This window comes from Balaenoptera musculus, chromosome 2 (assembly GCF_009873245.2).
Source record: "Balaenoptera musculus isolate JJ_BM4_2016_0621 chromosome 2, mBalMus1.pri.v3, whole genome shotgun sequence".
NCBI classification, from domain to species: domain Eukaryota; kingdom Metazoa; phylum Chordata; class Mammalia; order Artiodactyla; family Balaenopteridae; genus Balaenoptera; species Balaenoptera musculus.
This window is the reverse complement of record NC_045786.1, coordinates 17,725,437-17,750,924: the sequence shown is the minus strand read 5'-3', so window position 1 is coordinate 17,750,924 and position 25,488 is coordinate 17,725,437. Positions and strand designations below refer to the sequence as shown.

Below are 25,488 nucleotides of genomic sequence, written 5' to 3'. Positions count from 1 at the left end.
AGAAATTGACCTCCAGTCAACATGAGTTTCTGTGTAATTTGGAACAAAAGAACATTCAAATCCAGGACCCATCAATAATACATTGAAACTGATGTGTAAGTAGTTTGGGGAGATTATCTAGGTTTCGTGCTTCCCTTGAGAAGAGACTGTCCTGTTCTCTTTTTCTGATGGCTTAACAGTGCCACACTTTCCAACCTCAGTAAGCAAGAGCAGTTTCACTTTTAACCAACCACAGGGTTCAATCATTTTTAAACCAATCCAAATCACTCCCTTTGGTTTCAAGAGGTTCTCCAAATTCAGAAGTTTTGGCTTTATTTCTAACATAGCCCCTCAAATTTCTTTGGGTTCCCAAGCTTCAAGACTTGTGTGAATGCCCACTCACCCTGAATATTACCTATGATTAGGTGATTGTCCGATGGTGACCAAATATAGTAGTAAAGTGGGTTGTGAGATAAGTGATCCTAATTGAGCTTCAAAATAATACCCCACTGAGTTGAAGAAAGAAGTCATTTCCCTCTCTTGAAAGTTTTTCTGGCTGAATACAGAGTCAGAAAGAGAGTATGGTGCAAAGAGTATGGTTCAGAGTATCTCTGAACTTATAAACCTTTTCATTGTGGATATCTAGTATTTCATGGTAATCAGCTTCTATAATGCCATCCTCGACTGTCATATTTGCTCCTAAATGAATAAGTAGACTATAATAAAATATCTACTATAAATTTAGATAAATTTGACATTAGAATTTGAGTTCCTACTTCTCTTATGGGTGTTACAACTTACATAAGTATAATACAATATCGAAACCAGGAAGTTGACATTGATACCACCTGTGTGTATAGCTCTGTGTCATCTTATCACATGTGTAGATTCATGTAACCACCACTGCAATCAAGAAACAGAATTATTTCATCACAAATATCTCCTTTTATAGTCCCACTCACCCCTTGCTTACAGATTAGCACCATTAATCTGTTCACCATGTCTATAATTTTGTCATTTCAGTAGTGTTACATAAATGAAATCTTATAGTCTGTGACCTTTTGAGGTTGACTTTTTTTTTTCACATAGCACAATACCCCTGAGATCGATTCAAGTTGCCGTGTGTAATGGTAGTCTGTTTATTTCTATTGCTGAGTAGTATTCTATGCTATGGATGTTTCTTCAACCATTCACCTATCGTAAGATATTTTGGTTATTTCCCATTTTTCAATATTAGAAATAAAGTGTTTAGGAACAATTGTGTACAGGTTTTTGCATGGACTTGAGTTTTCATTTCTTTGGGATAAATGCTCAGGAATGCAATTGCTGAGTGGTATGATAAGTACATGTCTAGTTTTGTAAGAAACTGCCAGACTAGTTTCCATGATGGCTGTATGATTTTACCTTTTCAACAGCAGTGTGTGAGAGAGCCAGTTTCCCTACGTTCTTGCCAGCATTTGTTAGCATCACTGTTTTTATTTTAGCTGATCTAATAGGTGTGTAGTGATAGCTCTTTGTGATCTTAATTTGCATTTCCCTAATGGCTGCTGATGTTGAACATCTCTTCATGTACCTATTTGTCATCTGTATATTCTTTTCAGAGAAATATTGCGTCATGTCTTTTGCCCTTCTAATTGCATTGTTTTCTCATTGTTGAGTTTTGAGTGTTCTTTATATATTCTGGACATGAGTCCTTTGTCAAATATGTGGTTTGCAAATATTTTCTCCCAGTCTGTACTTGTCTTTTCATTCTCTTAACATTTTTACAGAGGAAATGCTTTAATTTTGATGTTGTCCAGTTTATCTGGTTTTTCTTTTATGGATCATGCTTTTGGTATCATTTCTAAGAATTCTTCACCATTGCTAGGTCCTAAAAATTTTCTTCTGTGTTTTCTTCTAAAGTATTATAGTTTTACATTTTACATTTAAATTTGTGATCCATTTTGAGTTAATTTTTGTATAAGGCATGAAGTTTAAATTCAGTGTGGGTTTTGTTCTGTTTTGTTTTCATTTTTGCCTATGGATGTCTAATTGCTTCAGCACTATTTGTTGAAAAGACTGTTTTATTTCATTGAATTGCTTTTGTACAATTACGAGAAATCAGTTGGCCATACTTGTTGTATATTTCTGGGTTCTTTATTCTGTTCTATTGATCTAAGTGTCTATCACGCCACAGAAACCACACCATCTTGATTATTACAGGTGTATTACCAGTCTTGCAATCAGGAAGTGTGATTCCTCCGACATTATTGTTCTCTTCACACTTGTTTAGATGTTCTATCCTTTGCCTTTTCATATAAATTTAAATATAATCTTGTCTATATTTACTAGAACCTTGTTGGGTTTTTTATAGGAATTACATTAAAACTGCATATCAGCTTGGGGAGAACTGACTTTACTATGTCGAGTCTTTCATCCGTGAATACCATTTGTTTCTCCAGGTTTTAGATCTTCCTTGATTTCTTTCATCATCATTGTATAGTTTTCAGCATATAAGTCCTGTACATGTTATGTTAGGTTTACATCTATGTATTTTATGTATATCTATAAACCAACCATTATAATCTAAGTATTTCATTTTTTATTGATTGTAAATGACATTGTATTTTTAATTTTGGCATCTGTGTTCATTGCCAGCATATAGAAATACAATGGATTTTTGTATACTAATGTTGTATCCTGTGACCTTACTGAACTTTCTTTTTAGTTCTAGGAGATTTTTGTAGATTCCTTGGGATTTTCTACAAAGACCATCATATTATCTACAAATAAGAACAGTTTTATTTCTTCCTTTCCAATCTGTATGCCATTTATTTCCTTTTCTAGGCTTGTTTCATTGTCTAGAATTCCCAGCACCCTGTTGAATTATCATGGTGGGAGCAGGCATCCTTACCTTTTCCCTAATCTTAAGGGAAAGCATTCAGTCTTTCTCCATTATGTTACCAGTAGGTTTTTTATAGATGCTTTTTATCAAGGTTAGGAAGTTAGTTCTGCTCTATTACTAGTTATTTGAGGATTTCTGTCATGAGGGTGTTGAATTTTGTCAGATGCATTTTCTGCATCAGTTGATATAATCATGTGATTTTTCTTCTTTAGCCTATTAATATGATGTATTACATTGATTGATTTTTCAAAATTGAACCAGCCTTGCATTCCTGCAGTAGACATCACTTGGTCATGGTGTGTAATTCTTTTTATATATTTCCAAATTCTATTTGCTAATATTCTGTTAAGGAATTTTGTTTCTGTATTCATGAGGAACGTTGGCCTGTAGTTTTCTTTTTTATTATTGGACTGATTTTTCATCGATTTTTTATCTTTTCTGTATTCTTTTGAATACATTTATGTATCATTTATGCTAGCAGTGGTCTACTTCAAGTATGAAAAAGGTAAATAACTTTGCAATAAGATATTAAACACAGCTGAAAGTATTGCTTTTTATAGATAGGACTTCACTTTTAAGTTAACATTTAAATTTGTTAGTATGTAATAGAAATATTTTTTTCCCATCAGAAGTTATCAAAATTCTATCAAGGGTAGTTGAATTATCTTCAGCTAACTAAGACCATCTTAGGACATATATTATTTCAATAGGTTGAAGAGGACTTTGTACCAAGTAGCTTAATAAAATCTTAGGAAATATTTAAACATATCTTCAGTAAAAGGGGTTATTTAAGGTCTGTTTCTTAGTTATAACACAGGCAAGTTTTATTTCAAAATTTGATTAGATACATGCCTTCTTGTCCTTTATCTCAGGATTTGCCAGTTCTGTATACATCACATAAAATCAAAGTCAGTATCATTAAACTGAGATCTTCTTTTGCCATTAATAAAGAATTGTGGTGTGGATTCATGGTTAATCTTCATAGTATGTTGAATGTGTATGGTATATTTGTAATGAGTAAGATTGTATATGGTGCACCCACACATAAATGTATACATATATAGTATATGTGTGTGTAACTTTTCAAAAAGTAACTTTTTGCCTCAAAAAATTTCATGAGTAAAACCCAAGTGGATGCCTAAAACTATTCCTAGTGAATTTTGAAAGCTAGTTAATAAGTGATAATTTAAATGAAGATGTAAATCATGACTATGTCTTACTGACGTGAACAAAGCTATCTGAAATGATAATTTTTGAGCATCCATGACATTACCCTGACAATCTAGAATGAATATAACATCGTTTATCCTATCTATCTTCTTAGAACTACATGAAATAATAGGTATTTTACAACGTATTTTGATGAATGTTTCTATATGCAGTTCTTAGGAAAGGCATAGTTTCTCTTGTTCCAACTTGTTCTAATTTTACAGGATTCAAGCCAAAACTCGAGAATTTAGGGAGCGACAGGCTCGGGAGCGTGACTATGCTGAAATCCAAGAATTTCATCGGACATTTGGCTGTGATGATGAGCTGATGTACGGGGGAATTTCTTCCTATGAAGGTTCCATGGCTCTCAGCACCAGACCCCAGAGCCCGAGAGAAGGGCATATGATGGATGCTTTGTATGCCCAAGTGAAGAAGCCGCGGAATTCCAAACCTTTACCTGCAGACAGGTAGGCTCCTGGAGCAGTCAAGGTATTGCTTCCAAATCAACTTTTATATAGTTTGTGACAAGGGAGTAGATTGTTCATCAATTCTCAAACTAGAACTGCCTTTTATTAATGGCCTTTAAAAACCCCTTGTGTCTAAGAGTATTGAGTTTACACAAATTGAAGCCTAATGGAAGGAGCAGTAGAGATTTTGATAGCTTGTCTCATGATCCCCAAATATGTCATCTTGTTTTAAAGTGGTTTCAGATGGGAGAACTACCTGTAGTTTATAACTCAAATAAGAAGCAAACTTGAAACTATGGTTCTTCTATTTAAGGCATATTTCCTTTTACTGCTAGGAGAGCCTCTAGTCGTGGTAGTTAAATAGATGGGCAGTGACATGATTTGTTCCAATTATGATTGATTTGGGCCACTTTTTTTTTTTTGGTGACATGATTTCATATCATGAAAGAATTAGTGAATGAGATGTATAGTATAGCCAGTCTTCAAATTGCTTGTTAATAGCCACAGACCACAGGTCTGACTGTGTATATTAGTGTAGCACAGAGGAGTGCAATGCTGACCCTATGTTAATGGTTATATATTTATTTCAAATTTTATCTGAAACAATTTAGAAACAGATCTTCAGCTCCTTCATTTATGTATTCAAGCACCATATAAAGTTTAGTTCATGAAGAAAATAATATTCATTTCTTTTTATTTGAAACACATGCATACTATCATCATAAAGAATACACTCATTCCATCCCATCTTGTAGTGGCGTCTTATAATCATTGCTGTATAATGAAGCTAGGCTTTAAAAATATTAGGTCTCACTTCAAACTAGTGTTTCTTTAGCACACATCAGATACCTGGAGGGCTTCTTAAAACACAGTTGGATTAACCCTTCACCAGAATTTTGATTCCGTAGGACTGGAGTGGAGCCTGAGAATTTGCATTTCTAACAAGTTCCCGGGTCTGATGCTGGTGCTGTACTTTATGAACCCCTACAAGACTAGAGATGCGTTGGAATTCCTTTGTCTCTAGCACCCATGTGTTATTTGGCTGCTTTATTTTGCAAGCTGTCTATGTTTTAGCTATTTACTTGCAGCTATTTTTAATATAGGTTTGCAAAGGCAACAGGTAACCCTCAGGCAAACCCAGATAGAAACGTTTTAAAGAGTAGCAAAAGGAGAAGCAGATCTTAGGGAAAGCTAGTCGGATTGTTGTTCTGTTCTTTCTTTTTTGTTTGGTTTTGTGTGGTTTTAGCGTTTTTAAAAATTGTTTTATGAAGATCTATTTGGTGTTGATTGTAATGAGTGAGCCTTGTAAGTTAACATAGGAGGCTTATGGTTTATTTAAACCCCTTTGGTGTTCACTGTGCTTATTGTCTAATACGGATGTATCAGGATTCAAAGAATAAGGTTATTATCAGAGAGTGACATTTTCTTAAGAAACTTTTACTAGGTTTTTGCTGTACTTGTGAAAGCTGTTGGTCAAAGGTCAAATCGCACTTGAAGGCCATGGATGCCCCGTGGCAAGTGTTTTCCCGGGAGAAGGCACGGCAGCAACACTGGCACTGCCAGTTAGTACCTCCTGGAGGAACTAAAAGAAAATTCGTTAACGTGTTATTGATCATTGATAAAAACATTGACCATTTTCAGCACTTTCCACATCTAGTTTGAAAATCTAAAAGACAGTGACTTATAGTGATTATTCACATGGCTCAGAAATACCCCCTGACAGAGCTGGGAGTCAGAAGGGGTCTCTCCAGCTCCTGGGGTCCAGAAATGGTTGCTTTAAACCCCCGTTTAAACCCCAGTGCCCTACGAGAGTCTAAGCCTCCTGAAGATCTCTGCAGATTTTCCAAAGGCCTTCTGTGTCCAGGGTCCTGACTACTAGGGTCCCCCCAGCATCCCAGCCTGCAGACTCAGTTCTGCCCCAAGCTGACCTCAGACCGAAACTCAGCCTCCTAATTCATTTCCATCAAAATCCCACTCAGCAACATGTTCCAGAGGAGGCTTTGGTCTTGGGGAGAAGAGCTCAGAATCACATCATACACATCGGTATGTTCAAAGCCCCTCTCAGCCTCACTCAGGCACATCCCAGACAACTGTGAGTCAGGGATTTTACAGTTCTATGTATTAGTGTCCCAGAAGGGTGATTGGACTACAGACTTTCTAAGATGTGTCCAACTCAAGAGAGATATAATTTATTTTTTTAAAAATGGATCACAGAAATTTATGTTTTGTGTTTTTGTAATTATTATTTTTTCAGAGAATAAGCTGTCCATTGAACAATGATTTCACTAATCCAAAAAGTTGGGAATTATGGCACCTGTAAAGTATTTCTTCATCAACCTATAATTGAATTTGCATTTGGTTTGGAAATAATGGCATCACCTCCATTCCTTTTTCTGTCAGAGTAAAAGCTGTAAAAAAGTGTTTCTCAGACTTGAGTAGCCTAGAGACCCTTTAAAAGATGATCTCTTGATACTGCCGCATAGAGTTAAATTGTTTTGATTATAATGTTACTTAAATATGTATAAAAATAAAATAGGGCCAAACTCCTTCTGTTTATGGTCATTATGTAACTATAAAAACAAACATCTTTACAAATTAAATACAAACAAAACAGCAAAACCATTACATTCAAATGAACAACATTAATTTAATGTTTTTTTAAAATCTAAAGTCTCACACAAATCATGAATATGGTGGTGGATGCTTCATGCCTGGTTCATTTCAGTTTGTTCGCTCCACAAGCCAAGGGCTGACTCAGTTCAGCCATCACTCTTCTCAGTTAGATTCTGCAGTTCTTTTGCATGTCTGTATCCCGTGACCTTTGACCCGTGTGCTGCATCCACGCATCCTAATGCATGAAGTCCGACCTGCTTCTCTCACCGTTAACTCGAGACAGTAAAAGTAGCATTTCTTGGTGCCTCTGTGTCTGTAAACTTAAATTCAGACAGTGAAATAACACACAAGATGATCTAGAATATGCTCCTATTAACTTTCTAAAAAGTTAAATGATGGAAACATAAAACTTGAAACTCCTCAGAGAGAGTTTTTACCCAATAAAGAAACTCCCACCAACTAACTAAATTTCGCCCAAGTTTGCCGTTGGTGTCAGATGAACTTTACTGTTCAAATTTTTGGATTTCATGGGAGCATTGCCAGTCCGTTGACAGTCTGAAGTGTAGCCTGAATCTGTTCTGGGATTTTTATTGTTCAGTAAGAAAGCCATATTCTGAATTTCATTGCTTATAATTTTGATTGATCTAATGGAAATGTGGATCTGGTAGTCCCACGTGGAAATAACCAGGGATAATTTATTAAGTGCTGTGAATTTGATGTCAAAATGGGACACTTTCTCAATTTCCACAAATTATTTATAAAATGCTTTTTCTAGGAGAGCTTCATACTCTGTCTGGCAATATTGTCCATGCCTGTTTAATTGGATTGACACACGAAATATTATCTGACTGTATCCTTTGGCCATTGTTACTACTATTTATTAATGCCCTTGGTAACATTCTGAGTTTTCATATTGGGTGGATGCCAGAGAAGTCGCCCCTACCCTTCTGTTTTCTATGAATAACAAAGCTCAAACTCACAAAAGTGTTGGTGAACTTACTTTTATCCTGCTTATAACCAGAGACCTCAAAGATGTAGCTATTGTAAATGATTCCTAGTCCTATATCTCTTTGGCGGAGTGTATTTCCTATGTGATTGCTATGTCTTCTGATGCAGCGCCTCTGTGTTCCCATGTTTTTCCCCTACCGTGGGAGACACTGCTAGTCGCCTACCCAGCACCTCTTCTCCCCCTCTTCCTTACCTAATAGGATCCCCATTTTGTTCAGGCTGGCAATGTGCCCAGCTTAAAATTTTCAATTTCCCGGGCTCCCTTGCAGTAAGAGGTGACCATGTGACGTTATTCTGATGAATGAGCTAAGTGGGACTCATTTATAGGATCCACAGTCTCATAGGATGGGACTTACTGCCAAGCTAGGTTTTTCCTGATGAAAATAGAGCCGACTCAGCTTTTTCCCTTTGCCATTTTCCCTTCTCCCTGCCTGGATTTGGATGGTGCCCTTAGATGGGGCTCATGTAATAAGGCTGAGGATGAAGGCCACATGGAGGAAGAGGGAGGCAGCCTGGGCCCTGGAGCAGTGGCTTCAGTCCTGGGATGCCCACACTCTGCTCCTGTTACCTGGGAACTGAGCCCTTCCTTGCCTAAGTCTCCCTCTGTCAGGGTACTGTTTCATGCCCAACACCATTCTGAGTTTAGGGAATCATGCACACAAGAGCCCAAGGGAATCATCCTCTTTATATCAAGATTGTCTACACACTGGAGAACTACCCCCTAGTCAAATCATTGCCACAATATTTTGTGAAATTAAGTAAGAATTGTGAGATTCTTCAGTGTCATTCAATAATCTCTTCTGCCTTTCGTTCTGCTAGCCTCTACTTAAAGAAATGTTATCAATCAAATATCTGCTAGCATTTATCCTTCTTTTTTTATTGATGTATTTGAAGTATAATTGACATACAATATTGTATTAGTTTTGGGTGTATGACACACTAATTCAACATTTGTACACATTGTGAAATGATCAGTGCAATATATAGTTACCACGTGTCACCATGAAAAATTAAAAAAAATTGTTTCCCTTGTGATGAGAACTTTCAAGATTTGCTCTCTTAGCAGCTTTCAAATTTGCAGTGCAGTGTTACTGACAGCATTTATCATTCTTAACTCTGATATACCACTCTCTCTTACCTCTATCAATAATCCTGTTGTAAAATCAGAAACTTTTTTAAAAAATTTCATTTATTTATTTATTTGGTTGCGCCGGGTCTTAGTTGCAGCACACGGACTTCTTTGTTGCGGCATGCGAACTCTTAGTTACAGCATGCATGTGGGATCTAGTTCCCTGACCAGGAATCGAACCTGGACCCCCTGCATTGGGAGTGCAGAGTCTTACCCACTGCACTACCAGGGAAGTCCCCTGTTATAAAATCAGAGGCAGCTAAGTGTGATGTCCAAGATACACACTGCCTGACTTTGGTTCTGGGCTCGTCCACCATCAGTGTGAACTCTGTGCTTCATTTTCCTCATCTGTAAAATGGGGATAATAGTGGTACTTACCTCATTAGGCTTGGGGTGGACTAAGTTTGTTAATATCTTTCAAGCACTTAGCACAGTGCCTGGTCCACAGTAAGCACTATTTAGGTGTTCGCTGTTGGTATTATAAGTTGGGCAATGGGCACTTACTCTCAGGAAAGCACAGCGTCCCCATGCGGATACAGAAACAAGCAAGAAATGAAAATGGAATGAATAAAGATGGTTTTATTCCTTATACTTAACATACATATAAAAGTGTGGGGATGCAGTTCTCTGATGCCCACAGTTCAGTCATCAAGTAGGTTGGTCACTAAGTATTCTCCATAAATCACATCATATCATGAACCATTTCTCTTTAAATTAGGACTTATTGAGTTCAGTGTGAGGCATACCAGATTGCTTCCATAGTATAAATACTTGGAAGAAAAAGTAGATGGTGGGTACTGAAAAAATGGCTTATATGAGAATGAGTTAGGGGGATAGTGGTGTCAGGACATGAGTCATCAATTTCAGTCTGTTTTTTGCGAATTTGAAGGTATTCGTTTTGTACTTTCATGGAAGTCTTTGAAGTTCTTCCTGTTTTACTTTCATGAAAGTTTTGCTGATTCCAAGCTTCAGTGCTCCATGGAGATACAGAGGCTTGGACTTCTCAAACCTTGGCGAAAATGTTGACATTCCTCTTTACATCAAATTGTCCTCTGGTGGGCCAGGCAGGTAGGGATCATGCTCTTAAGAATTATGAAAGCCTGCATTCTAGAACAGTGATCTTTCACATTTTGGCATGTATATCAAGAACGTGGAGTGCTTCTCGCCAGTGTTGACCTCCACCCATTGGTATCCTGATGCAGTAGATCTGGCTGGGGACTAAGAACTCACATTTTCAACAAGCACCTCAGTTGACTAATGCAATTGGTCCATCCACCCTTTGAACAGTACTATTCTTGGGCTAATCAAAAACAAACTGGAACTCCATTATCGGTTAGTTTAGTAAGGTCTCTTTACAGTGAAGAGGTGAAATAATTTATAATTTATAATTTCCATATTGGGTACAGCTTTGACTGGGCATTCATAAATGCCCATTTTTCACCTATGACCGAATCATCATTTTATTCAAAAGGTCAGCCTGCAGGTGTGTTATTCATAAACTTTATTCAGTGTTTCTTGACACTTACCAAAAAGTTTCTTTTCATGTAAGTTATACAGTTTCAATTCAAAATTTCGTGTGCTTTGAATTCTAGCAAAGAATTGATGGAATGTCGGTCAATAATGTTTTTTATTTATTTGAGGACACTATGCAATTCATATTTTTATAGTCAGATCCCAGAATCTGTAGTTAAAAACTCCACAGAAAGACAGCTCTAATGGACATTTGCTGACTGTCACCATGCAATCATTTGCCACCAAGAGAGCATTGTCCTCAAACATAATTGAAATAAAACAGTTACTGCGCTGCTGTAAATCTAAATAGCAGGAAAATAGTAGGCTAGACTCCCCCAGCTTGCTGAGGACACCTTAATGGAAACATAAATACCATAATCATATGCTTTTTGCATGCATTTTACGACTAAAGAGAAAATGCCGATTTTAAAAGAAAAGACCTCTGTGAACTTGTTTTTTCCCCCATTAAAAACCGGAATCCAGTTGTGTCAAAAGAAGTCTGGCAAACACAGAACAAAACTAATTTTCTTAGCTACAGGCTGTTATTAAACAAGTGCTCTTTTTAAAAGGTTGGGTCATATAACAAAGTTGTATTTGCTATTGAAAAAGTCAAATACAATTTTATTTACTTACATTTACTTAGTTATTTTTTTTTTAATCTCGGCTTTTCTTGAGATGTGAGAAAGTGATTTTCAAATGGAATCCGTCTCATTGTAACATGTGTTTTGCACATGTTTTGCTGATGAATGAGCTCCACCCTGGCCCCATCTAAGTGTCCCCGCTACCCATCTCTGACCTTGGCCAGCTCCATCTACCTCCTCTGTCTGTGCCTGGACCACCTCTCTCTCCCTGCTTGCTGAGGATGGGTTTTCCTTCCTCTTGGCCGGGCCTGGGAGCACCCTTCTGGATCCCAGCCCCACCCCTGCAAGGGGCCTTGCTCCTCAGGCTTCCCTCCTGGTCCCTTCTTAGCCTGTGTGTCTCTGCTGTCACTTCTGCGTAGCTGGTGAACATGATGTCCTGATCATGCTGTTTAAAAAAAAAAAAAATTGTTTTTTAACCTCTGGCTATTCTCTGCCCTATTTTTCCTCTTCACTTCTAATCCAGACTTCTTGAAAGATTAATCTAGGATTGATAGAGACTGCTGTTTCTTCTTTCCTACATCTTGTTCACTCCACATGGTAGGCATAATAATGGTCCCCCAAAGATGCCCCTGCCCTAGTCTCTGGAACCTGTAAATATGTTACTTCATGCAGGAAAAAGGACGCTGCAGATCTGATTACGTTAAAGATCTTAAAATGGGGACGTTTCCCTGGATTCTCCAGATGGGCCCAGTGGATCATAATTGAAGGAGGTGGGAGAGTCAAGGTTGGAGAGAGACTTGAAGATGTAGGTTAAAAAAGGAAATCCTGCAATAGGCAACAACAAAAATGAGCCTTGAGGACGTTACGCTAAATGAAATAAGTCAATCACAGAAGAAAAAATACTGCATAACTCAAATTTATATGCGGTATCTAAAATAGTCAAACTTAAAGAAGCAAAGAGTAGAATCATAGTTGCCAGGGCTGCGGGAGAGGGAAATGGGGGATTGCTAATATATGGGTATGAAATTTCAGTTATGCAAGATGAAAAGCTTCCTGAGATCTGCTATACAACATTGTGCCCATAGATCAAAACACTGTATTGAATGCTTGTTGAAATGTAAATTGAAAATTTGTTGAGAAGGAAGATCTCATGTTAAGTGTTCTTACCACAATAAATTTTTAAAATGTGCAAAAAAAAAAAAAAAAATGCAGGCTGCTGCTGTGAAGACAGGAGGGAGCCTTGAGCCCAGGAGGGCGGTGGATTCTAGAAGGTGGTTAAAGCCAGAAGGCAGATTCTCCTCTAGAGCCTCCAGAGGGAACCAGCCCTGCCAGCACCTTGGTTTAAGCCCAGTGAAACCAATTTCAGCCTTCTGACCTCCAGCACCCAAATATGATAAACTGTAGTTATCTTAAGGCAGTAGGTTTGTGGGCATTGGTTCCAGCAACCGTGCTGTGTTAGTTTCCCAGTGGCCTCCTGGACTCCTGGTTTAGTGAACACTTCTGTTCTTTCCCTCTGGGTCACTCTGGCCTCCGTGAAGCTCTGTTCTCTTAGTTTCTATGTACAATACTGCTCTCTCTTGCTTCCTCCTTCCTTTCTGACTATTCCTTCACTGTCTCTTTAGAGAGTCTCTTCTATTTGTCCCCTAACTTTGGATCCCCTAAGGGAATAGCTATGGACCACTGCTATTCTCTACACGTTCCTTTTGGGTTTTTTTTTGAATTAACACCTTTAATAAAAGAAGACAATTTCAGCTCTTAGAAAAACAATATTAATGTCAGTACTTGTAATGAATAACTCATCCTATTTCCATATTATTGATTTTTTAAAAATTTAACCAAAATTTGGAAAGAAGAAGAAATTATAAAATTAATGGTGGAAGGCCATTTTCTTTTTTTTTTAATTTTTGAATTTTATTTATTTTTTTTATACAGCAGGTCCTTATTAGTCATCAGTTTTATACACATCAGTGTATACATGTAAATCCCAATCGCCCAATTCATCACACCACCACCCCCAACCCCTGCCGCTTCCCCCCCTTGGTGTCCATACGTTTGTTCTCTACATCTGTGTCTCTATTTCTGCCCTGCAAACCAGTTCATCTGTACCATTTTTCTACATTCCACACACATGCGTTAATATACGATATTTGTTTTTCTCTTTCTGACTTACTTCACTCTGTTTGACAGTCTCTAGATCCATCCACGTCTCAACAAATGATCCAGTTTTGTTCCTTTTTATGGCTGAGTAATATTCCATTGTATATATGTACCACATCTTCTTTATCCATTTGTCTGTTGATGAGCATTTACGTTGCTTCCATGACCTGGCTATTGTAAATAGTGCTGCAATGAATATTGCGGTGCATGTGTCTTTTTGAATTGTGGTTTTCTCTGGGTATATGCCCAGTAGTGGGATTGCTGGATCATATGGTAATTCTATTTTTAGTTTTTTAAGGAACCTCCATACTGTTCTCCATAGTGGCTGTATCAATTTACATTCCCACCAACAGTGCAAGAGGGTTCCCTTTTCTCCACACCCTCTCCAGCATTTATTGTTTGTAGATTTTCTGATGATGCCCATTCTAACTGGTGTGAGGTGATACCTCATTGTAGTTTTGATTTGCATTTCTCTAATAATTAGTGATGTTGAGCAGCTTTTCATGTGCTTCTTGGCCATCTGTATGTCTTCTTTGGAGAAATGTCTACTGAGGTCTTCTGCCCATTTTTGGATTGGGTTGTTTGTTTTTTTAATACTGAGCTGCATGAGCTGTTTATATATTTTGGAGATTAATCCTTTGCCCGTTGATTCGTTTGCAAATATTTTCTCCCATTCTGAGGGTTGTCTTTTCGTCTTGTTTATGGTTCCCTTTGTTGTGCAAAAGATTTGAACTTTCATTAGGTCCCATTTGTTTATTTTTGTTTTTATTTCCATTACTTTAGGAGGTGGATCAAAAAAGATCTTGCTGTGATTTATGTCAAAGAGTGTTCTTCCTATGTTTTCCTCTAAGAGTCTTATAGTGTCCGGTCTTACATTTAGGTCTCGAATCCATTTTGAGTTTATTTTTGTGTATGGTGTTAGGGAGTGTTCTAATTTCATTCTTTTCCATGTAGCTGTCCAGTTTTCCCAGCACCACTTTTTGAAGAGACTGTCTTTTCTCCATTGTATATCCTTGCCTCCACTGTCATAGATTAGTTGACCATAGGTGCGTGGGTTTACCTCTGGGCTTTCTATCTTGTTCCATTGATCTATGTTTCTGTTTTTGTGCCAGTACCATATTGTCTTGATTACTGTAGCTTTGTAGTATAGTCTGAAGTCAGGGAGTCTGTTTCCTCCAGCTCCGTTTTTTTCCCTCAAGACCGCTTTGGCTATTCGGGGTCTTTTGTGTCTCCATACAAATTTTAAGATTTTTTGTTCTAGTTCCGTAAAAAATGCCATTGGTAATTTCATAGGGATTGCATTGAATCTGTAGATTGCCTTGGGTAGTATAGTCATTTTCACTATATTGATTCTTCCAATCCAAGAACATGGTATATCTCTCCATCTGTTGCTAGCATCTTTAATTTCTTTCATCAGTGTCTTATAGTTTTCTGCATACAGGTCTTTTGTCTCCCTAGACAAAAGGTTTATTCCTAGGTATTTTATTCTTTTTGTTGCAATGGTAAATGGGAGTGTTTCCTTAATTTCTCTTTCAGATTTTTCATCATTAGTGTATAGGAATGCAAGAGATTTCTGTGCATTAATTTTGTATCCTGCAACTTTACCAAATTCATTGATTAGCTCTAGTAGTCTTATGGTGGCATCTTTAGGATTCTTTATGTATAGTATCCTGTCATCTGCAAACAGTGACAGTTTTACTTCTTCTTTTCCAATCTGTATTCCTTTTATTTCTTTTTCTTCTCTGATTGCCGTGGCTAGGACTTCCAATACTATGTTGAGTAATAGTGGTGAAAGTGGACATCCTTGTCTTTTTCCTGATCTTAGAGGAAATGCTTTCAGTTTTCCACCATTGAGAATGATGTTTGCTGTGGGTTTGTCGTATATGACCTTTATTATGTTGAGGTAGGTTTCCTCTATGCCCACTTTCTGGAGAATTTTTATCATAAATGGGTGTTGAATTTTGTCAAAAGCTTTTTCTGCATCTATTGAGATGATCATATGGTTTTTATTCTTCAGTTTGTTACTCTGGTTTATCCCATTGATTGATTTACATATACTGAAGAATCCTTGCATCCCTGGGATAAATCCCACTTGATCATGGTGTATGATCCTTTTAATGTGTTGTTGGATTCTGTTTGCTAGTATTTTGTTGACGATTTTTACATCTATATTCATCAGTGATACTGGTCTGTAATTTTCTCTTTTTGTACTATCTTTTTCTGGTTTTGGTGTCAGGGTGATGGTGGCCTCATAGAATGAGTTTGGGAGTGTTCCTTCCTCTGCAATTTTTTGGAAGAGCTTGAGAAGGATGGATGTTAGCTCGTCTCTAAATTTTTGATAGAATACACCTGTGAAGCCATCTGGTCCTGGACTTTTGTTTGTTGGAAGATGTTTAATCACAGTTTCAATTTCATTACTTGTGATTGGTCTGCTCATATTATCTCTTTCTTCCTGGTTCAGTCTTGGAAGGTTATACCTATCTAAGAAGTTGTCCATTTCTTTCAGGTTGTCCATTTTATTGACATAGAGTTGCTTGTAGTAGTCTCTTAGGATGCTTTGTATTTCTGCGGTGTCTGTTGTAACTTCTTTTTCATTTCCAATTTTATTGATTTGAATCCTCTCCCTCTTTTTCTTTTTTTTTTCCCTCTTTTTCTTGATGAGTCTGGCTAATGGTTTATCAATTTAGTTTATCTTCTCAAAGAACCAGCTTTTAGTTTTATTGATCTTTGCTGTTGTTTTCTTTGATTCTATTTAATTTGTTTCTGCTCTGATCTTGATGATTTCTTTCCTTCTGCTAACTTTGGGTTTTGTTTGTTCTTCTTTCTCTAGTTCCTTTAAGTGTAAGGTTAGATTGTTTCTTTGAGGTTTTTCTTGTTTCTTGAGGTAGGATTGTATTGCTATAAACTTCCCTCTTAGAACTGATTTTGCTGCATCCCATAGGTTTCGGATTGTTGTGTTTTCATTGTAATTTGTCTCTAGATATTTTTTGATTTCCTCTTTGATTTCTTCAGTGATCTCTTGGTTGTTCAGTAATGTAGTGTTTAGCCTCCATGTGTTTATGTTTTTTACGTTTTTTTCCTTGTAATTCATTTCTAATCTGATAGCATTGTGGTCAGAAAAGATGCTTGATATGATTTTAATTTTCTTAAATTAACTGTGGCTTGATTTGTGACCCAAGATGTGATCTATCCTGGAGAATGTTCCATGCGCACTTGAGAAGAAAGTGTAATCTGCTGTTTTTGGATGGAATGTCCTATAAATATCAATTAAATCTGTCTGGTCTATTGTGTCATTTAAAGCTTCTGTTTCCTTCTTTATTTTCATTTTGGATGATCTGTCCATTGGTGTAAGTGAGGTGTTAAAGTCCCCCAGTATTATTGTGTAACTGTCAATTTCCTCTTTTAGAGCTGTTAGCAGTTGCCTTATGTATTGAGGTGCTCCTATGTTGGGTGCATATAGATTGATAATTGTTATAGCTACTTCTTGGATTGATCCCTTGATCATTATGTAGTGTCCTTCCTTGTCTCTTGTAACATTTTTATTTTAAAGTCTATTTTATCTGATATGAGTATTGGTACTCCAGCTTTCTTTTGATTTCCACTTGCATGGAATATCTTTTTCCATCCCCTCACTTTCAGTCTGTATGTGTCCCTAGGTCTGAAGTGGGTCTCTTGTAGACAGCATATAGATGGGTCTTGTTTTTGTATCCATTCAGCAAGCCTGTGTCTTTTGGTTGGAGCACTTAATCCATTCACGTTTAAGGTAATTATCTATATGTATGTTCCTGTGACCATTTTCTTAATTGTTTTGGATTTGTTTTTGTAGGTCCTTTTCTTCTCTTGTGTTTCCCACTTAGAGAAGTTCCTTTAGCATTTGTTGTAGAGCTGGTTTGGTGGTGCTGAATTCTCTTGGCTTTTGCTTGTCTGTAAAACTTTTGATTTCTCCATCGAATCTGAATGAGATCCTTGCCAGATAGAGTAATCTTGGTTGTAGGTTCTTCCCTTTCATCACTTTAAGTATATCATGCCACTCCCTTCTGGCTTGTAGAGTTTCTGCTGAGAAATCAGCTGTTAACCTTATGGGAGTTCCCTTGTATGTTGTCATTTTTCCCTTGCTGCTTTCAATAATTTTTCTTTGTCTTTAATTTTTGCCAGTTTGATTACTATGTGTCTCTGTGTGTTTCTCCTTGGGTTTATCCTGTATGTGACTCTCTGTGCTTCCTGGACTTGGGTGGCTATTTGCTTTCCCATGTTAGGGAAGTTTTCGACTATAATCTCTTCAAATATTTTCTCTGGTCCTTTCTCTCTCTCTTCTCCTTCTGGGACCCCTATAATGCGAGTGTTGTTGTGTTTAATGTTGTCCCAGAGGTCTCTTAAGCTGTCTTCATTTCTTTTCATTCTTTTTTCTTTATTCTGTTCCACAGCAGTGAATTCCACCGTTCTGTCTTCCAGGTCAGTTGTCTGTTCTTCTGCCTCAGTTATTCTGCTATTGACTCCTTCTAGTGTATTTTACATTTCAGTTATTGTATTGTTCATCTCTGTTTGTTTGTTCTTTCATTCGTCTAGGTCTTTGTTGAACATTTCTTGCATCTTCTCGATCTTTGCCTCCATTCTTTTTCCGAGGTCCTGGATCATCTTCACTATCATTATTCTGAATTCTTTTTCTGGAAGGTTGCCTATCTCCACTTCATTTACTTGTTTTTCTGGGGTTTTATCTTGTTCCTTCATCTGGTACATAGCCCTCTGCCTTTTCATCTTGTCTTTCTGTGAATGTGGTTTTTGTTCCACAGGCTGCAGGATTGTAGTTCTTCTTGCTTCTGCTCTCTGCCCTCTGGTGGATGAGGCTATCTAAGAGGCTTATGCAAGTTTCCTGATGGGAGGGACTGGTGGTGGGTAGAGCTGACTGTTGCTCTGGTGGGCAGAGCTCAGTAAAACTTTAATCCACTTGACTACTGATGGGTGGGGCTGGGTTCCCTCCCTGTTGGTTGTTTGGCCTGAGGGAACCCAACACTGGAGCCTACCTGGGCTCTTTGGTGGGGCTAATGGTGGACTCTGGGAGGGCTCACGCCAAGGAGTACTTCCCAGAACTTCTCCTGCCAGTGTCCTTGTCCCCATGGTGAGCCACAGCCACCGCCCGCCTCTGCAGGAGACCCTCCAACACTAGCAGGTAGGTCTGGTTCAGTCTCCCCTGGGGTCACTGCTCCTTCCCCCTGCATCCTGATGCACACACTACTTTGTGTGTGCCCTCCAAGTGTGGAGTCTCTGTTTCCCCCAGTCCTGTCGAAGTCCTGCAATCAAATCCTGCTAGCCTTCAAAGTCTGATTCTCTAGGAATTCCTCCTCCCATTGCCGGACCCCCAGGTTGGGAAGCCTGACGTGGGGCTCAGAACCTTCACTCCAGTGGGTGGACTTATGTGGTATAAGTGTTCTCCAGTCTGTGAGTCACCCACCCAGCAGTTATGGGATTTGATTTTACTGTGATTGCGCCCCTCCTACAGTCTCATTGTGGCTTCTCCTTTGTCTTTGGATGTGGGGTGTCTTTTTTGGTGAGTTCCAGTGTCTTCCTGTCGATGACTGTCCAGCAGCTAGTTGTGGTTCTGGTGTTCTCGCAAGAGGGAGTGAGAGCACGTCCTTCTACTCCGCCATCTTGGTTCCTAATCTCTCCTTTTGGTTTTAATTGCTGTGAGGCACTGGTGATGCACAGTCTGCACTAGCCCAGCCCTCTCTGTAAGCCCCAGGTTCTCGGAGCTAGCTACCAGCACATGCTTCCTGTGCCTCCCAGGCACCTGAACCCAACCCATCCAAAACGAAATTCATTGTTTCTCGGTGCAGATCTCCTCTAGTATCATCAGCCTCATCTCAGTGAATGCTGTCACCACCCACACATTTACTCTTGACCAAGCCTTTCTTCTGCAGCCAGCCTCCCTCCCCAGACATCAGTCAATGACAAAGGCCTACCAATTTTACATCCCAAATAATTCCAAACCCTTTCTCTCCTTCTGTTCCGCTACACATGGAAGCTGGCAGTAGTCTTGTAACTCTTCCCCCAGCCTCCAGTCTTGTTATTCTCAAATCCCTACTTCACCCCATACCTGGAGTTTTCTATCTCAAATAAAAATCTGATATCTCGTTTTCTTGCTTAAAATTATTCTGTGGCTGTTTATCATCTCCAAGATACAGTCCAAGCCCTCAGCATGAGGTTTATGGGCCCTAAGACCTCCTGTTTCAGCCTCATCCCTAATCATGTCAGGCTGTGTCATGTTGACTCACATCATACTTTCCAAATAGAGGATCAGTCTCAAAGTATAAATCCAACTTCATCTAATACATGGATGAATTAAGTGGCTCTTTGGTGTTATATGTTCTGCAAATGTTAAATTTTGGTGAGTTAAAACAAGCCATCACCATTCATTAAGCTATTCTAATATAGTTAGAGATGCAGCAATTAAATTAAAGGCTGAGGTGACATAAACAACCCAACAACTGAAATCTCGAAAGTAATGAAGCCATAAATAAGGTCATAGCTAATTTTAAAGACTTCTTTTTTAATTCTTTTTGTTGATTAACTTTGCCTGAAACCACAATTTATTTGGAGAAGTAATGCATAATGGGGGTTGTTTATTTATATATTTATTTTAGCCTTAGAGAAAGTTTAAATATTCTGCAGAAGTATCAGGATAAGCAGAAACTATTTTAGACCTTGGTACCTATCAGGCAAATCGTCCTCCAGCATAGCGTGTTTGTTTTGTTTTAACGTCTTCCCCTCTGCAAGGCACTGAATTTTGGGTCTTTGATGATGAGCTGGCCACACTGGTGGAAATTCCCTTTAGCTGCTTGGTATTTCATTTGATTTTAGCCTTCAAACAGAAGCGCTAAGATCCTGCTTTACATGCAGCTCAGCACAGTAACTCATCTTTTTATTTTGACCAACTGCTTGGTTCTTCTGTCCTTTAGACAGTCCAAACCTGTGGATTCAAGTGCCAATCTTATTGGTATTTAGTGGTCTTAGGTTGGTGCTTTTTTCCTTCTTGCTCTTGCACCAGGATAGAATATCAATCAACTCAATATAAATTCATTTATGTGGATTTATGTGGAGCCCTGTTGTGAGATGCATTTTCAACTTCTTGGGAGACTTATCAAGATCTGAATCCAAAATCCATTTTTAAATTAACTTCCCAGACGTTCTAGAGCTTTTCCTTGGGCACCCCCGCCCTCAGTGTGGATAACTGTTTGATTATTCTTTATTTGCCGTTTCATTCCTCTCCTTCCTTTAGTGCCCCATTGGTTGACTTTGTGTAACTTTGTGTAAGCAGTAATTGATTAAAAATGATGTTTGTTGTCTTTTCCAATCAAGGAAGTCCTTAGATTCTTCCACTAAAATAGATGTTTAGATAAAAATGTGAAAGTTCCAAAACTTCTGTATTGTCACAGAACAGAAAATGATTAGATAATTCATATATTCTGTGGATCTGTAGTAATTATTTAATATGCATTTAAAATTGCATAAAAGGGACTCAATAAATAGAATGAATAAATATTATTATAAATATACATTTCTGTAAAACAACTTTTTTTTTTTTTTTTTTTTGGCTGTGTCACACGGCTTGCAGGATCTTAGTTTCCTGACCAGCGATTGAACCCATGCCCCCTGCATTGGAAGTACAGAGTCCTAACCATTTGGCCACCAGGGAATTCCCCAAAACAAATATTTTTAAAACTATATTTTCTGTATCACTTTATACCTTTCATTATTATTTCTAGTCAATAAACTATACAGGGATTATATCGTTGAATCCTTAGGGATACAGAGTTTTGAAAATATTTGTCCTTGAAACAAAATGCCTTGGGCCCGGGTAAGCGTCTCCAAGGTGGTTCCTTTTGGTAGGGCAGGTGGCTCTTTCAGCTTACCTTTTTTACAATTAAGTTTAGTATAATTTAAAAAGTTAAGCAGATGTTATCGGGCAAGAAACTAGCCTTAGCCTGGATTTGCACATCTTTATTGCCCATGTTTTGAGGGAAATTCTTGGTTATCTCCCAGAGAGGCCTGCCTGGCCCAGGCTCCGGAGATGTTAACCTTCCGTGGATAGAGCCTGACTGAGCCTGGAGCAAACCAAGGAATAACAGGCCAGTGATCCTGGCTCACATCACAGCTCCGATTCTCCAAATGAAATGAAGAACATAACGTCTTCAGGAGTCTGGAGGATGTCCTGGGTGTGCATGAATCCAAACTAAAACGTGCTTACTTGGAACGGATCGGTAATGTCAGTCTGAGTAGAGGAAATAGCATAAAGCCTGAATTAAAGGCTCTGTTCAAAGATACCATACTTTGAATTTTAAAGAGCACCCAGCAACTCAGATGAAGGGCTACCAGTGCTCCAGTGAGCAAACCTTTAGTTTTTAAACATTATAAATTGTTTTTACTATAGGGGCTGTTAGGAATGGAATGTGTCCCCCTAAATTCATATGTTGATATCCTAACCAACAATGTGATGGTATCAGTAGGTGGGACCTTTGGGAGGTAATGAGGTCATGAGGATTAAACCTTCATGAATGGCATTCATGCTCTTATAGGATGAGACAAGAGAGCTTGCTTCCCCTCTCTGCTGTTAGCTATGTGAGGATACAGGAGGGCAGCCATCTGTCAACCAGGAAGAAGGCCTCACCAGACACTGGATCTGCTGGCACCTTGATCTTGGACTTCCAGCCTCCAGAATTGTGAGAAATAAACGTGTGCTGTTTAAGCCAAAAAGAAAAAGAAAAAAAACAATTGTTTTCATTCTCATTTAGGTATATATCCAATTTGCTTAAATTTTGTTTAGATGAGACACATTTTTTGATCTCAACACCACTGGAATAGAAAAGGATTATCCTAAATTCCCTTCAAAGACATCCTCCTAAAATCCCATTTCTACTATAAATGTGTATTAAAAAAATTTACTAGGGGAAAGACAAATTTCTTCGTAGATTTTCAAAAGTTGTAAATGGTGGTGTCTAAAATAATTACAAATTACCTGTCTAAGAAAAATCCTGCTATACTTTCATGCAGACTTCATATAATTCTGGAACTGTGAAAATATATTTAAAAAATAAAAGTATAGCGTTGTCTTCCATGAAGGAAATTGTGACTTTAAGGAAAACGTTTGGCATACTAGAACTTACCGATTGTCATGACAAGTCTCTCCAGATAATCTGCATGACCACCAAATACCAGATATCTTTTGCTTCTCTTGCTTCTCTTCTCTGGTCTCTGCTTTGATACTTAATGGGTCATTCAATGCCAGGTATGAAGTTTGAAAAGCAATAGTTGCTTTGTCTTTTGAAGGTTGTATAATCAATTGGACCAGTGTCAGGCGTGTAGGCAGAGAAGTGGTAAAGTAAAATGTTCACTCCAAGTTTGCTTTAAATTCAGATGGCGCTTAGAATTCTGAAGAACACTGGGAGCAGAGATGAACAGGATGCAGAGGAACTGGGGCTTACTGGGGGCCATGGGGTATCTGTGGAACAAGTTACAGACTCCAGGGAGTTCCACGAAACTCCCAGCCATTGTGGATTCGGACGAGGATGGTAAATTCTGGCAGGTGGCCCTCCGTTTCTTAAGGAATGAGGGTTTTCTCTAAATTTCACAGTCACGTGTGGCCTGTGGAGGAAAGGAGGACCTAGAAATGACTTCGATTCTGTATAATTCTAATTCCGATGCAGGAGAGTTCCAGTTTCGGTTTTGGTTTTGCAAGCTGTATTAGCATGACTTAAAAAATCACCTGCTTTGTGACAGAAACTAAAGCTGATGATAAATACTTATTTCGAATTATTCTCTTTTTCTTCCATTTCCTTCTTTCCTTTCATCTGGATGCTTAAGCTTTGTGAAATCTTCAAGGGCTAAATCTTTAAGGGCTCTTTGAACAAGCCCCAGATTCTTGTACCTGTTCTTCTTCCAGCCCCCATGGCTGTCCATTCCCCTCCCCAACAATTATTTGGCGGCTGCAGTGTACAGGGGCGTGGGAGGTGTCTGGGATACAGAATTGAATAAGAAATTCACCTCCCACTTCCTCTTACTTGGTGTCACGTGACAGACCACGAAACGTATTGTACCCAGAGTGATAAGAATTCAATAGAATGCTAAGGAGATTGGCTCAGGTCAGGGAAGGAGGGGCTTCTAAGAGGTGTTGTGCTTGCGCTCCATCCTAAATGGGTCAGCACTATAACATGTATATAATAGATAATGTGAGTAATATAATTATATGTGTATTTATAGAGATTTGACTGATGGTGCAGCCTAGTTGGTTTACCTGCTGGATTTATATGCGCCTGGCAAATATTAAATATGGTCAACACTTTACTGTATAAATTCCTTGATTCCCTCCTGCCCCTAAGAGCCAGTGGCAGAACTGTTGTAGCTTTTCTCTGAGTGGTCTATGCTTTGAAAAGTGGTATGGGGTATCAGCAAGGAAGGCTCGCCCAGCCCCTAGGGCTCCTGGTATCTTGAACCCTCCTGCATGTGGGACACTGAGGGCTGCAGGATAACAAGACGGAGCCGACATGGGAAGAGATGCTGCAGACCTTACTGGGCGGGAACCGGGTGGTTTCTGTGTGGGCGGCTCCGGTACTGTGAGTGATGCCGACCTCACGGATCAGTTCCAAAGCAGGCTCGTGAGAATAGTGATGTCTTCAATGTAGCATTGGAGGAATCTGAAATTCTTGTTTTGGCCATTTGTGACTCTGAATGCCACGGGATTCGCAATATTGCTGCTTCTGCAGGCTTTGCTGGAGCACCGGGGGTACAGTATCTGTTGAGCATCTTCTAGACACAATCTGCCTCGCGAAAACGGTTCAGGAAGATGGACAGATCTCGTGGAGTCATCATCTAGTCGTTTTCCTTCTAACGTGATTTCTAAGGAATTTTATTTGCCCCTGGGAGAATCCCATTCATCCCTCTTTGTAATGAGTGAACCCAAAACATACTACCCTGGTTTCTTGGAAAAATCAGCGCATCTTTGAATTGTCTTGGTTTTACTACAAGATTTCCAGCCTTTGTACTAGATCAAGGCCACCTGGATGTAGGTGTAGTGTTGTCCTTGCTGACTGAGGAATTGACAGCCTCCAGCAATCCCATCCGCTGATAACTGAAGCAGTGGGTTGGTTGATTTGGAAGGGTGGTGATGCCCTGGTGGTTCACTGGGACTTCCTTTACAGCAATTGTGTGAGACCATCACTTCTCCACCTTCACACCTAGGCCATTCTTAAAAATGCTTAAAAGTCAAATGACTGTGCCAGTTCCACCCACATGTGCGTACGCAGGGGTGGAAGAGGCTGTGTTCCTGGAGAGATGAGAAAACAGGGTGAAAGTAACGATGATGCTTCCCGTAGGCACTGGTGATAAACTCTGCTGTCTTGGAAGAACCCAGGACTGAGGAAGATACAAGCAGGTCCCTGCCATCCCCCCATCTCTGTGGGGACATCTCTGTGGGGACATCTCAGTGGGGACAGGCTTCACCCTTTCCCGTGGACTGGTGTCCTGCTGGAGTGCTCTCTGGGCTGTGCCCCATGCTGGCACTTGGCCAGCACCATGAGTTTTCTCCTGGGCCATCACTGCCGACAGTGGGAAGGGGGCCACTAGGAAGACGGTTAGTCAGGGAGGGGAAGGTAGGCCAGGTGACAACGAGTCGGTTGTCATTCCAAGCGAATTCTGGGGCATCGCTGGAGCCTCAGGCCTGAGGAGGGAGTGAGTCCCAGGTGCTACCACCTGGAATGCTCTCATGGTCACTTCTATGCCGAGAGCCCACTCCTCTGAGGGACCCAGGCTCTGTCCCCGCAGCAGTGGGGGAGGGGCTTTCGCTGCTATGGGGACACACAAATAATTTAAAATCACTAGTCTCCCCCCGTCCTCCCCTGACCTCCCTCACCACCTTCCCTGCTTTATTTTTCTGCCTAGTGCCTATGACGTGATGATATG

The 25,488-nt window shown here is 39.2% G+C and overlaps 1 protein-coding gene across 14 annotated transcripts in view; it reads left to right on the top strand.

Annotated features, from left to right (window-relative positions):
* The window catches only part of PARD3 (par-3 family cell polarity regulator), a 629,285-nt gene that overhangs the window by 466,445 nt on the left and 137,352 nt on the right, over positions 1-25,488 (top strand). For 13 of the 14 annotated variants that reach the window (XM_036842192.1, XM_036842191.1, XM_036842188.1 and 10 more), the window contains one exon: positions 4,297-4,539. In XM_036842192.1, the coding sequence (XP_036698087.1) occupies positions 4,297-4,539 (243 nt within the window). Of the gene's footprint in view, positions 1-4,296; positions 4,540-25,488 lie in introns of those variants that run through there. The other variant, XM_036842193.1, reaches the window with a different exon arrangement.